This window comes from Salmo salar, chromosome 01 (assembly GCF_965601325.2).
Source record: "Salmo salar chromosome 01, fSalSal1, whole genome shotgun sequence".
Classification (NCBI taxonomy): domain Eukaryota; kingdom Metazoa; phylum Chordata; class Actinopteri; order Salmoniformes; family Salmonidae; genus Salmo; species Salmo salar.
Window position 1 is genome coordinate 6,047,865 of NC_138291.1, and position 13,249 is coordinate 6,061,113.

The 13,249-nt window shown below is 44.0% G+C and overlaps 1 protein-coding gene across 3 annotated transcripts in view; it reads right to left on the reverse strand.

Moving 5' to 3' along the window:
* pacs2 (phosphofurin acidic cluster sorting protein 2) overlaps positions 1–13,249 on the reverse strand; it is a 176,485-nt gene that overhangs the window by 55,304 nt on the left and 107,932 nt on the right. For all 3 annotated transcript variants that reach the window (XM_082960063.1, XM_082960051.1, XM_082960094.1), the window contains exon 2: positions 6,368–6,455. In XM_082960063.1, the coding sequence (XP_082816189.1) occupies positions 6,368–6,455 (88 nt within the window). The remainder of the gene's footprint in view (positions 1–6,367; positions 6,456–13,249) is intronic.

Consider the following 13,249-nt stretch of genomic DNA (forward strand, 5'->3'; position numbering starts at 1 on the left):
TTCCAAACAACAATGCATTGGCAGAGCAATTCAAGCAAAGACAATATGCGGAGATCATGTACTGGGCCTATAGCCTACTGCACAAACCTCACTGCTACACAACTGTTTTTAATAGCTTAATGTTGCATAGGATTACGTTTTTAAGTCATGTTAAAAAAATCTGAGTGGTATTATCTCGGGTTGCATTTTAAATTATGCAATGCTCTACAAAGCTATAATATTCAACCAGCAGATACCAGTAGAGGAAGTGGGGGGAAATGATGCACGGGGAAAAAACATCAGCCAGGTTGAATAACATTTGTCTGAGAGGATGTGTGTGACATGTATGCAGTGTACATACAGGATATACAGTACAGCGCACTCAGAAAGTATTCAGAACCCCTGGAATTTTTCCACATTTTGTTACATTACAGCCTTGTTCTAAAATGGATTAAATAAAATGATTTCCTCATCAATCAACATCACAATACCACCTAATGACATCACAAAACCTCATAATGACATCACAATACCCCATAATTTTTTATTTCTTTTTATTTCACCTTTATTTAACCAGGTAGGCAAGTTGAGAACAAGTTCTCATTTACAATTGCGATCTGGCCAAGATAAAGCAAAGCAGTTCGACAACATACAACAACACAGAGTTACACATGGAGTAAAACAAACATACAGTCAATAATACAGTAGAAAAATAAGTCTATATACAATGTGAGCAAATGAGATGAGATAAGGGAGGTAAAGGCAAAAAAGGCCATGGTGGCAAAGTAAATACAATATAGCAAGTAAAACACTGGAATGGTAGATTTGCAGTGGAAGAAAGTGCAAAGTAGAAATAGAAATAATGGGGTGCAAAGGAGCAAAATAAATAAAATAAATAAATACAGTAGGGGAAGCGGTAGTTGTTTGGGCTAAATTATAGATGGGCTATGTACAGGTGCAGTGATCTGTGAGCTGCTCTGACAGCTGGTGCTTAAAGCTAGTGAGGGAGATAAGTGTTTCCAGTTTCCGAGATTTTTGTAGTTCGTTCCAGTCATTGGCAGCAGAGAACTGGAAGGAGAGACGGCCAAAGGAGGAATTGGCTTTGGGGATGACCAGAGAGATATACCTGCTGGAGCGCGTGCTACAGGTGGGTGCTGCTATGGTGACCAGTGAGCTGAGATAAGGGGGGACTTTACCTAGCAGGGTCTTTTAGATGACCTGGAGCCAGTGGGTTTGGCGACGAGTATGAAGCGAAGGCCAGCCAACGAGAGCGTACAGGTCGCAGTGGTGGGTAGTATATGGGGCTTTGGTGACAAAACGGATGGCACTGTGATAGACTGCATCCAGTTTATTGAGTAGGGTATTGGAGGCTATTTTGTAAATGACATCGCCGAAGTCGAGGATCGGTAGGATGGTCAGTTTTACGAGGGTATGTTTGGCAGCATGAGTGAAGGATGCTTTGTTGCGAAATAGGAAGCCAATTCTAGATTTAACTTTGGATTGGAGATGTTTGATGTGAGTCTGGAAGGAGAGCTTACAGTCTAACCAGACACCTAGGTATTTGTAGTTGTCCACATATTCTAAGTCAGAACCGTCCAGAGTAGTGATGCTGGATGGGCGGGCAGGTGCAGGCAGCGATCGGTTGAAGAGCATGCATTTAGACTTACTTGTATTTAAGAGCAGTTGGAGGCCACGGAAGGAGAGTTGTATGGCATTGAAGCTCGTCTGGAGGGTTGTTAACACAGTGTCCAAAGAAGGGCCAGAAGTATACAGAATGGTGTTGTCTGCGTAGAGGTGGATCAGAGACTCACCAGCAGCAAGAGCGACATCATTGATGTATACAGAGAAAATAGTTGGCCCAAGAATTGAACCCTGTGGCACCCCCATAGAGAATACCAGAAGCCCGGACAGCAGGCCCTCCGATTTGACACATTGAACTCTGTCTGAGAAGTAGTTGGTGAACAAGGCGAGGCAATCATTTGAGAAACCAAGGCTATTGAGTCTGCCGATGAAGATGTGGTGATTGACAGAGTCGAAGGCCTTGGCCAGGTCAATGAATACGGCAGCACAGTATTGTTTCTTATCGATGGCGGTTACGATATCATTTAGGACCTTGAGCGAGGCTGAGGTGCACCCATGACCAGCTCTGAAACCAGATTGCATAGCAAGAGAAGGTGCGGTGGGATTCGAAATGGTCGGTAATCTGTTTGTTGACTTGGCTTTCGAAGACCTTAGAAAGGCAGGGTAGGATAGATATAGGTCTGTAGCAGTTTGGGTCAAGAGTATCCCCTCCTTTGAAGAGGGGGATGACAGCAGCTGCTTCCCAATCTTTTGGAATCTCAGACGACATGAAAGAGAGGTTGAACAGGCTAGTAATAGGGGTTGCAACAATTTCGGCAGATAATTTTAGAAAGAAAGGGTCCAGATTGTCTAGCCCGGCTGATTTGAAGGGGTCCAGATTTTGCAGCTCTTTGAGAACATCAGCTGACTGGATTTGGGAGAAGGAGAAATGGGGAAGGCTTGGGCGAGTAGCTGTGGGGGGTGCAGTGCTGTTGACCGCGGTAGGGGTAGCCAGGTGGAAAGCATGGCCAGCCGTAGAAAAATGCTTATTGAAATTCTCAATTATAGTGGATTTATCGGAGGTGACAGAGTTTCCTTTCCTCAGTGCAGTGGGCAGCTGGGAGGAGGTGTTCTTATTCTCCATGGACTTTACAGTGTCCCAGAACTTTTTTGAGTTTGTGTTGCAAGAAGCAAATTTCTGCTTGAAAAAGCTAGCCTTGGCTTTTCTAACTGCCTGTGTATATTGGTTTCTAACTTCCCTGAAAAGTTGCATATCACGGGGGCTGTTCGATGCTAATGCAGAACGCCACAGGATGTTTTTGTGTTGGTTAAGGGCAGTCAGGTCTGGAGAGAACCAAGGGCTATATCTGTTCCTGGTTCTAAATTTCTTGAAAGGGGCATGCTTATTTAAGATGGTGAGGAAGGCATTTAAAAAAAATAACCAGGCATCCTCTACTGACGGGATGAGGTCAATATCCTTCCAGGATACCCGGGCCAGGTCGATTATAAAGGCTTGCTCGCTGAAATGTTTCAGGGAGCGTTTGACAGTGATGAGTGGAGGTCGTTTGACCGCTGACCCATTATGGATGCAGGCAATGAGGCAGTGATCGCTGAGATCTTGGTTGAAAACAGCAGAGGTGTATTTAGAGGGCACGTTGGTTAGGATGATATCTATGATGATGCCCGTGTTTACGGCTTTGGGGTGGTACCTGGTAGGTTCATTGATAATTTGTGTGAGATTGAGGGCATCAAGCTTGGATTGTAGGATGGCTGGGGTGTTAAGCATGTCCCAGTTTAGGTCACCTAGCAGCACGAGCTCTGAAGATAGATGGGGGGCAATCAGTTCACATATGGTGTCCAGAGAACAGCTGGGGGCAGAGGGTGGTCTATAGCAGGCGGCAACGGTGAGAGACTTGTTTGGGTACAGACCTGGATAGTAGGACAGAACTCTGCGGGCTATCTCTGCAGTAGATTGCAACACCGCCCCCTTTGGCCGTTCTATCTTGTCTGAAAATGTTGAAGTTAGGGATGAAGATTTCAGAGTTTTTGGTGGACTTCCTAAGCCAGGATTCAGGCACGGCTAGGACATCCGGGTTGGCAGAGTGTGCCAAAGCAGTGAATAAAACAAACTTAGGGAGAAGGATTCTAATGTTAACATGCATGAAACCAAGGCTATTACGGTTACAGAAGTCATCAAAAGAGAGCGCCTGGGGAATAGGAGTGAAGCTAGGCACTGCAGGGCCTGGATTCACATCTACATCGCCAGAGGAGTGATGAGAGAGGTGATGAGCGGTGATGAGAGGTGCATCGCCAGAGGGACAGAGGAGGAGGAGGATAAGGGTACGGCTAAAAGCTATGAGAATTGGTCGTCTAGGACGTCCGGAACAGAGAGTAAAAGGAGCAGGTTTCTGGGGGCGATAAAATGGCTTCAAGGTATAATGTACAGACAAAGGTATGGTAGGATGTGAATACAGTGTAGGTAAACCTGGGCATTGAGTGATGATGAGAGAGATATTGTCTCTAGAAACATCATTGAAACCAGAAGATGTCATAGCATGTGTGGGTGGTGGAACTGAAAGGTTGGATAAGGTATAATGAGCAGGGCTAGAGGCTCTTCAGTGAAATAAGCCAATAAACACTAACCAGAACAGCAATGGACAAGACATATTGACATTAAGGAGAGGCATGCTTAGCCAAGTGATCATAAGGGTCCCGTGAGATTCCTATGGCCCGGCTAGCTGTCTGAATCTTACGGGACCCTTATGATCACTCGGCTAAGCATGCCTCTCCTTAATGTCATTATGCCTTGTCCATTGCTGTTCTGGTTAGTGTTTATTGGCTTATTTCACTGGCAGAAGATGGAGGGAGGTCTGTTTTTAGCCACCTCGTGCGTTTCCATCTGTAGATTAGTGGGGTTCCGTGTGGTATGGGGGACCAGTCCAATTGGCAAAATAGTTATAGTGGCCCAAGAAAATTGTCCAATAGACTTATTCAGATAGCAGCCGATAAGACAGCTAACGATTAGCGGGCCGCAGATGGGCGTTCTGAACTGGCTAACCGCTAGCTAGCTTCTGTTGTGGATTTCAGATTTGAGGTAAATAATCCTTTTTTTTTTAAATTGGTGAGGCGGGTTGCAAGAGAGTGTTTTGAGGTTGAGTTTTTAGAAAAACAAATATAAAAACATATGCGAAGAAAAGATGTAAATATATATACACATACATGGGACACGACAAGACGAAGGACAAAGACGTCTGACTGCTACGCCATCTTGGATCAAGAAAAATGACATCACAATACCTCATAATGACATTACAAAACCCATAATGACATCACAATACCTCATAATGACATTACAATACCCCGTAATGACATCACAATACCTCATAATGACAAAGCGACGAACATGTTTGTAGAAATGTTTGCAAATGTATAGAAAATAAAAAAACAGAAATACCTTATTGACATAAGTATTCAGACCCTTTGCAGTGAGACTCCAAATTGAGCTCAGGTGAATCCTGTTTCCATTGATCATCCTTGAGATGTTTCTACAACTTGATTGAAGTCCACTTGTGATGAATTCAGAAAGGCACACACCTGTCTATATAAAGGTCCCACAGTTGAATGTCTGCAGAATTGAAGGTCCCCAAGAACACAGTGGCCTCCATCATTCTTAAAGGAAATAAGTTTGGAACCACCAAGACTCCTAAAGCTGGCCGCTCGGTCAAACTAAGCAATCAGGGGAGAAGGGCCTTGGTCAGGGAGGTGACCAAGAACCCAATGGTCACTCTGACAGAGCTCCAGAGTTCCTCTATGGAGATGGGAGAACCTTCCAGAAGAACAACCATCTGCAACACTCCACCAATCAGGCCTTTATGGTAGAGTGGCCAGACGGAAGCCACTCCTCAGTAAAAGGCGCATGACAGCCCGCTTGGAGTTTGCCAAAAGGCACCTTAAGGATTCTCAGACCATGAGAAAAAAGATTCTCTGGTCTGATGAAACCAAGATTGAACTCTTTGGCCTGAATGCCAAGCGTCACATCTGGAGGAAACCTAGCACCATCCCTACGGTGAAGCATGGTGGTGGCTGCATCATGCGGTGGGGGGCTGTTTTTCAGCGGCAGGGACTGGGAGACTAGTCAGGATCGAAGGAAAGATGAACGGAGCAAAGTACAGAGAGATCCTTGATGAAAACCTGCTCCAAAGCGCTCAGAACCTCAGATTGGTGTGAAGGTTCACATTCCAACGACCCTAAGCGCACAGCCAAGACAACGCATGAGTGGCTTCGGGACAAGACATCAAACATCTCTGGAGAGACCTGAAAATAGCTGTGCAGCGATGCTCTCCATCTAACCTGACAGAGCTTGAGAGGATCTACAGAGAAGAATGGGAGAAACTCACAAAATACAGGTGTGCCAAGCTTGTAGCGTCATACCCAAGAAGACTCAAGGCTGTAATCGCTGACAAAGGTGCTTCAACAAAGTACTGAGTAAAGGGTCTGAATACTTACGTAAATGTCATATTTCTGTTTATTTATTTTTTTGAAAACATTTCCAAAAACCTATTTTTGCTTTGTCATTATGGGGTATTGTATGTAGATTGATGCGGGGAAAAAACGATTTAATCCATTTTAGAATAAGGCTGTAAAACGTAACAAAATGTGGGAAAAAGTCCAGGGGTCTGAATACTTTCTGAATGCACTGTATGTGTAAGCTGTGTGTGAATGCAGCATTTAGATTGTGTACAGTATGTGTAGATATTGCATTCGGGTGTGTTCCTGTCGTCCCTCCAGCCATGTGAGGTGTTTCTGAAGGGGAACGTGATGGTCATACCTGGATCTTGACAGCGATGACCACAGAGATGAGCTCCTTATCCAACTCCCTCAGGACCACCAGCCTCTTCAGAGTCAGACTGCACAACCTGCACATAGAAGATAAGAGACGAATTACAACTGGTCTAATGCACACACAGAACCCCACAAAAGACAGGCAGACAGACCGGCAGGCAGGCAGGCAGACAGACAGACACTTAAAGAACAACACTGCTAGAACTACCTTTATAATATTACAACGTTTGAGTAAACAGATAATTCACAGTCAAAACACATCCTTGTAAACCTCACAGTCAAAACACATCCCTGTAAACCTCACAGTCAAAACACATCCTTGTGAACCTCACAGTCAAAACACATCCTTGTAAACCTCACAGTCAAAACACATCCTTGTAAACCTCACAGTCAAAACACATCCTTGTAAGCCTCACAGTCAAAACACATCCTTGTAAACCTCACAGTCAAAACACATCCTTGTAAGCCTCACAGTCAAAACACATCCTTGTAAGCCTCACAGTCAAAACACATCCTTGTAAGCCTCACAGTCAAAACAAATCCCTGTAAGCCTCACAGTCAAAACACATCCCTGTAAGCCTCACAGTCAAAACACATCCTTGTAAGCCTCACAGTCAAAACACATCCCTGTAACCTCAGTCAAAACACATCCTTGTAAGCCTCACAGTCAAAACACATCCTTGTAAACCTCACATTCAAAACACATCCTTGTTAACCTCATAGTCAAAACACATCCTTGTAAACCGCCCATAAACATAGAAACCCAAACCTTCATCAAGTCTATTAGTCTGTAAGTAATGGTGAAAGCTGTCTAAATAATGGAATATTATCATGTTGGGTAATGGGATGATTGACAGTCAAACCCTGTAAACCTGTTTAACCCATCATGCCATCATCAACTGTGTTTACACCAATAACCCAGAAGACATGAATCAGAGGATGTCATCCCAACCCACAATTCTTCTGATAGAGATCATTTCATGGAAAAGGCTAAGTATTCCAGTGTTATCTCAACTCTCTACTTAACAAGACTCTGACTCGTGAACATTTTTGAATCCGACTTATTGCGTGAATTCACTGTGATAGGCTAACTCTCCAATTTCCATCCAAAAGCCACAGCTCTTAAATGGAAAAACAAATATTTTGATCGATTAAAAAAAAATAAAAAATAAAAAATGAGTTGTCTAAAGATATGCTAGAGAAGAGATGCCAGACTGATCTTTCTGAGAGAGAAGAAGAAGAAAAAAAAAAGAAATTGGCTAAAGTACACAGATCTTGTTCAAAAAGCTGGACTTGTTAGTGTTGTTTGATGCTAACTAAGGGTGTCTGAGGTAAAGACTAAATCCTCTTTCACTTCCCTCTACTCTGTCTAGTTGTGGCTAGAGAAGGAGAAGAGGGTAAGCTGCCAACATCTCAGACTGGGCAGACTAATACCTTTTTGTCCCACAATAGGGCTTTTGTTAAAAAAAAATAAAAAAGATAGTGCACTATATAGTGAATATGATGCCATTTGGGACACACACTAAAAGAGGGTAAAGGGGAAGTGGGCGGCAGGCAGTCCTCTTTACGAGAGCTGAATTGTTATAACTGGAGGGGGATTTAATAATGCCCTCAACTGTGTTTGGACTCACTTTTCCTGGGAAAATAAACAATACATTATTATTCCTTCTATGTGAGAACTGTTCCATTTAGCTTTTAACTACATCTTCGTTCCAATACGAGAAGTTAGCTGCTTGGGAAAAAACCTGGCTGCTAGGGTGGAAAAATTCCAGTAACTTTCCCCAAATTACCAGGTTAAGAGAAATACAGTCTGTATGCGTCATCATTCCAATCCTTGCCACTCTTGTCGTGTTTCGCAATGAAATGGAGTACAAGGAGCGCACTTTGAGAGTTAAGTGTTAGCCAGGTTTGGAGGCATGTAACATGTTATTAACAGGATGTAACACTGAGGACATGGTGCCTGGTTGTAGGCTGCAACACTGAGGACATGGTGCCTGGTTGTAGGCTGTAACACTGAGGACATGGTGCCTGGTTGTAGGCTGTAACACTGAGGACATGGTGCCTGGTTGTAGGCTGTAACACTGAGGACATGGTGCCTGGTTGTAGGCTGTAACACTGAGGGCATGGTGCCTGGTTGTAGGCGGTAACACTGAGGACATGGTGCCTGGTTGTAGGTTGTAACACTGAGGGCATGGTGCCTGGTTGTAGGCTGTAACACTGATGGCATGGTGCCTGGTTCTAGGCTGTAACACTGAAGGCATGGTGCCTGGTTGTAGGCTGTAACACTGAAGGCATGGTGCCTGGTTGTAGGCTGTAACACTGAGGGCATGGTGCCTGGTTGTAGGTTGTAACACTGAGGGCATGGTGCCTGGTTGTAGGCTGTAACACTGAGGGCATGGTGCCTGGTTGTAGGCTGTAACACTGAGGGCATGGTGCCTGGTTGTAGGTTGTAACACTGAGGGCATGGTGCCTGGTTGTAGGCTGTAACACTGAGGACATGGTGCCTGGTTGTAGGTTGTAACACTGAGGGCATGGTGCCTGGTTATAGGATGTAACACTGAGGACATTGTGCCTGGTTGTAACACTGAGGACATGGTGCCTGGTTGTAGGCTGTAACACTGAGGGCATGGTGCCTGGTTGTAGGTTGTAGGTTGTAACACTGAGGGCATGGTGCCTGGTTGTAGGTTGTAGGCTGTAACACTGAGGGCATGGTACCTGGTTGTAGGTTGTAACATTGAGGGCATGGTGCCTGGTTGTAGGTTGTAGGCTGTAACACTGAGGGCATGGTACCTGGTTGTAGGTTGTAACATTGAGGGCATGGTGCCTGGTTGTAGGTTGTAGGCTGTAACACTGAGGGCATGGTGCCTGGTTGTAGGCTGTAACACTGAGGACATGGTGCCTGGTTGTAGGCTGTAACACTGAGGGCATGGTGCCTGGTTGTAGGCTGTAACACTGAGGGCATGGTGCCTGGTTGTAGGTTGTAGGTTGTAACACTGAGGGCATGGTGCCTGGTTGTAGGTTGTAACACTGAGGGCATGGTGCCTGGTTGTAGGTTGTAACACTGAGGACATGGTGCCTGGTTGTAGGCTGTAACACTGAGGGCATGGTGCCTGGTTGTAGGCTGTAACACTGAGGACATGATGCCTGGTTGTAGGCTGTAACACTGAGGGCATGGTGCCTGGTTGTAGGCTGTAACACTGAGGACATGGTGCCTGGTTATAGGATGTAACACTGAGGGCATGGTGCCTGGTTATAGGTTGTAACACTGAGGGCATGGTGCCTGGTTGTAGGCTGTAACACTGAGGACATGATGCCTGGTTGTAGGCTGTAACACTGAGGGCATGGTGCCTGGTTGTAGGCTGTAACACTGAGGACATGATGCCTGGTTGTAGGCTGTAACACTGAGGGCATGGTGCCTGGTTGTAGACTGTAACACTGAGGACATGGTGCCTGGTTGTAGGCTGTAACACTGAGGACTTGGTGCCTGGTTATAGGATGTAACACTGAGGGCATGGTGCCTGGTTATAGGCTGTAACACTGAGGACATGGTGCCTGGTTGTAGGCTGTAACACTGAGGACATGGTACCTGGTTGTAGGCTGTAACACTGAGGGCATGGTGCCTGGTTGTAGGCTGTAACACTGAGGACATGGTACCTGGTTGTAGGTTGTAACACTGAGGGCATGGTGCCTGGTTGTAGGCTGTAACACTGAGGACATGGTGCCTGGTTGTAGGCTGTAACACTGAGGGCATGGTGCCTGGTTGTAGGCTGTAACACTGAGGACATGGTGCCTGGTTGTAGGCTGTAACACTGAGGGCATGGTGCCTGGTTGTAGCCTAAACAGCTGCCTGCCATGTAATAATAATAATTTGGGGGTTGTTTATATTTGTCCTGTTACACACAAGTGCGTAATGAAAATGTTTCTTGCATATCCCCCTTGGACACCCGCAGGGAGTGGGGTCATGGCCAGGGTCGCCATTGTACAGCGCCCCTGAAGCAATGAGGGTTAAGTGCCTTGCTCAAGGGCACAGTTACAGATTGTCTTTTTTTTTACACTTTGTCGGCTCCGGTATTTGAACCCGTAACCTTTCGGTTACCGCCCCAAGCGTTTTCCTTCAAGTCCACATTACCAGTTTATAAATATAAATAAGAATGGGCTAGCAGTTTTATGCCACAGACCCCACGTCAACATCACCACTATGTTGGTGAGCCCTGTGGCTCAGTTGGTAGAGCATGGTGTTTGCAACGCCAGCATGGTGTGTGCAACGCCAGGGTTGTGGGTTTGATTCCCATGGGGGCCCAGTACAACAAACAAAAAAATGCATGAAATGAAATTAAATGTATGCATTCACTACTGTAAATCGCTCTGGATTAGAGTGTCTGCTAAATGACTAAAATGTAAATGTAAAATGTTTCTGGGCTAGTTCAGCGTCTTCGGAAAGTATTCACATCCCTTGACTTCTTTCACATTTTGTTGTGTTAAAAAGTGGGATTAAAATGGATCTACACAAAACATGAATGATTTTTAAAAAAAAATGTTAAACACTACTATACCTTGATTATTCAGCCATGTGCTATGCCTGTACTTAGCTCCATTCCATTTCTTTTTTATCCTGAAAAACTCCACAGTCCTTAAAGATTACAAGCATACTCATAACATGATGCAGCCACCACTATGCTTGAAAATATAGGAGTGGTACTCAATAATGTGTTGTATTGGACAGCCATTAACCTCTGTAGCTGTTTTAAAAAGTCACCATTGGCCTCAACAATGAATGTTTTGGAATATTTGGATTCTGTACAGGCTTCCTTCTTTTCACTCAGTCAATTAGGTTAGTATGGTGGAGTAACTACAATGTTGTTGAAGTCACCATTGGCCTTATGGTGAAATCCCTGAGCAGTTTCCTTCCTCCACGGCAACTGAGTTAAGAAGGATTCCTGTATCTTTGTAGTGACTGGGTGTATTGATACACCATCCAAAGTGTAATTAATAACTTCACCATTCTCAAAGGGATATTCAATGTCTGCTTTTAAAAATGTACCCATCTACCAATAGTTGCCCTTCTTTGCGAGGCATTGGAAAACCTCCCTGGTCTTTGTGGTTGAATCTGTGTTCGAAATTCACTGCTCGACTGAGGGACCTTACAGATAATTGTATGTGTGGGGTACAGAGATGAGGTAGTCACTCAAAAATCATAATAAACACTATTATCTGTTTACAGTAAAACAGCATTGTATCTGGTCTAACACCATTTTTTACCAAACTCTTCTAAGGGTTGGTAACAGGCTGATTGGTCGACTATTCGCGTCAGTAAAGGGGGCTTTACTATTCTTAGGTAGCGGGAGGGCTTTCGCTTCCCTCCAGGCCTGAGGGCGCACAAGCTCTCTAGAGGGCTTAAATTGAAGATAATGGCAAATAGGAGTGGCAATATCGTCCGCTATTATCCTCAGTAATTTTCCATCCAAGTTGTCAGACCCCGGTGGCTTGTCATTGTTGATTGACAACAATAATGTTTTCACCTCTTCCACACTCAGTTACAACGCTTGTCTTTCATAATTTGGTCCGATATACTTGGATGTGTAGTGTCAGCGTTTTGTTGCTGGCATGTCATGCCTACATTTGCTAATCTTGCCAATGAAGAAATCATTAAAGTAGTTGGTAATATCAGTGGGTTTTGTGATGAATGAGCCATCTGATTCAATGAACGATGGAGCGGAGTTTCCCTTCTTTCCCCAAAATGTCATTAATCATTCTTTATGTCTTTTATCTTGGTTTCATAGTGTAGTTTCTTCTTCTTTTTATTCAGTTTAGTCACATGATTTCTCCGTTTGCAGTACGTTTTGCCATTCGGTTGTGCAGCCAGACTTATTTTCTGTTCCTTTTGCCTCATCCCCTCTCAACCATATATCTTTTTTAATTCCTCATCAATCCACAGTTTTAACAGTCATTTTCTTAATGGGTTCGTGCTTATTAGTAACTGGGATAAGCGATTTCATAAATGTGTCAAGTGCAGCGTCTGTTTGCTCCTCATTACACACCACGGACCAACAAATATCCTTTACATCAACAACATACGAATTACTACAAAACTTATTGTATGACCTCTTATACGCTATATTAGGCCCAGCCTTTGGAACGTTGGTTTTTCTATATATGGCTGTTATATTGTGATCACTTCATCCGATGAATCTGGATACTGCTTTCAAGCACATCTGCAGCGTTAGTAAAAAATTTGATTAATACATGTTGATGATTTAATTCCTGTGCTGTTTGTAACTACCCTGGTAGGTTGACTGATAACCTGAACCAGGTTGCAGGCACTGGTTACAGTTTGAAGCTTTTTCTTGAGTGTGCAGCTTGATGAAAACCAGTCAATATTTAAATCACCCAGTTAATGACAGCATCAATGAACCATGTTAATGTATCAGTATCAATGAACCACGTTAATGTATCAGCATCAATGAACCACGTTAATGACAGCATCAATGAACCACGTTAATGACAGCATCAATGAACCATGTTAATGACAGCATCAATGAACCACGTTAATGTATCAGTATCAATGAACCACGTTAATGTATCAGCATCAATGAACCACGTTAATGACAGCATCAATGAACCACGTTAATGTATCAGCATCAATGAACCACGTTAATGTATCAGCATCAATGAACCATGTTAATGACAGCATCAATGAACCACGTTAATGTATCAGCATCAATGAACCATGTTAATGTATCAGCATCAATGAACCACGTTAATGTATCAGCATCAATGAACAACGTTAATGTATCAGCATCAATGAACCACGTTAATGACAGCATCAATGAACCACGTTAATGTATCAGCATCAATGAACCACGTTAAT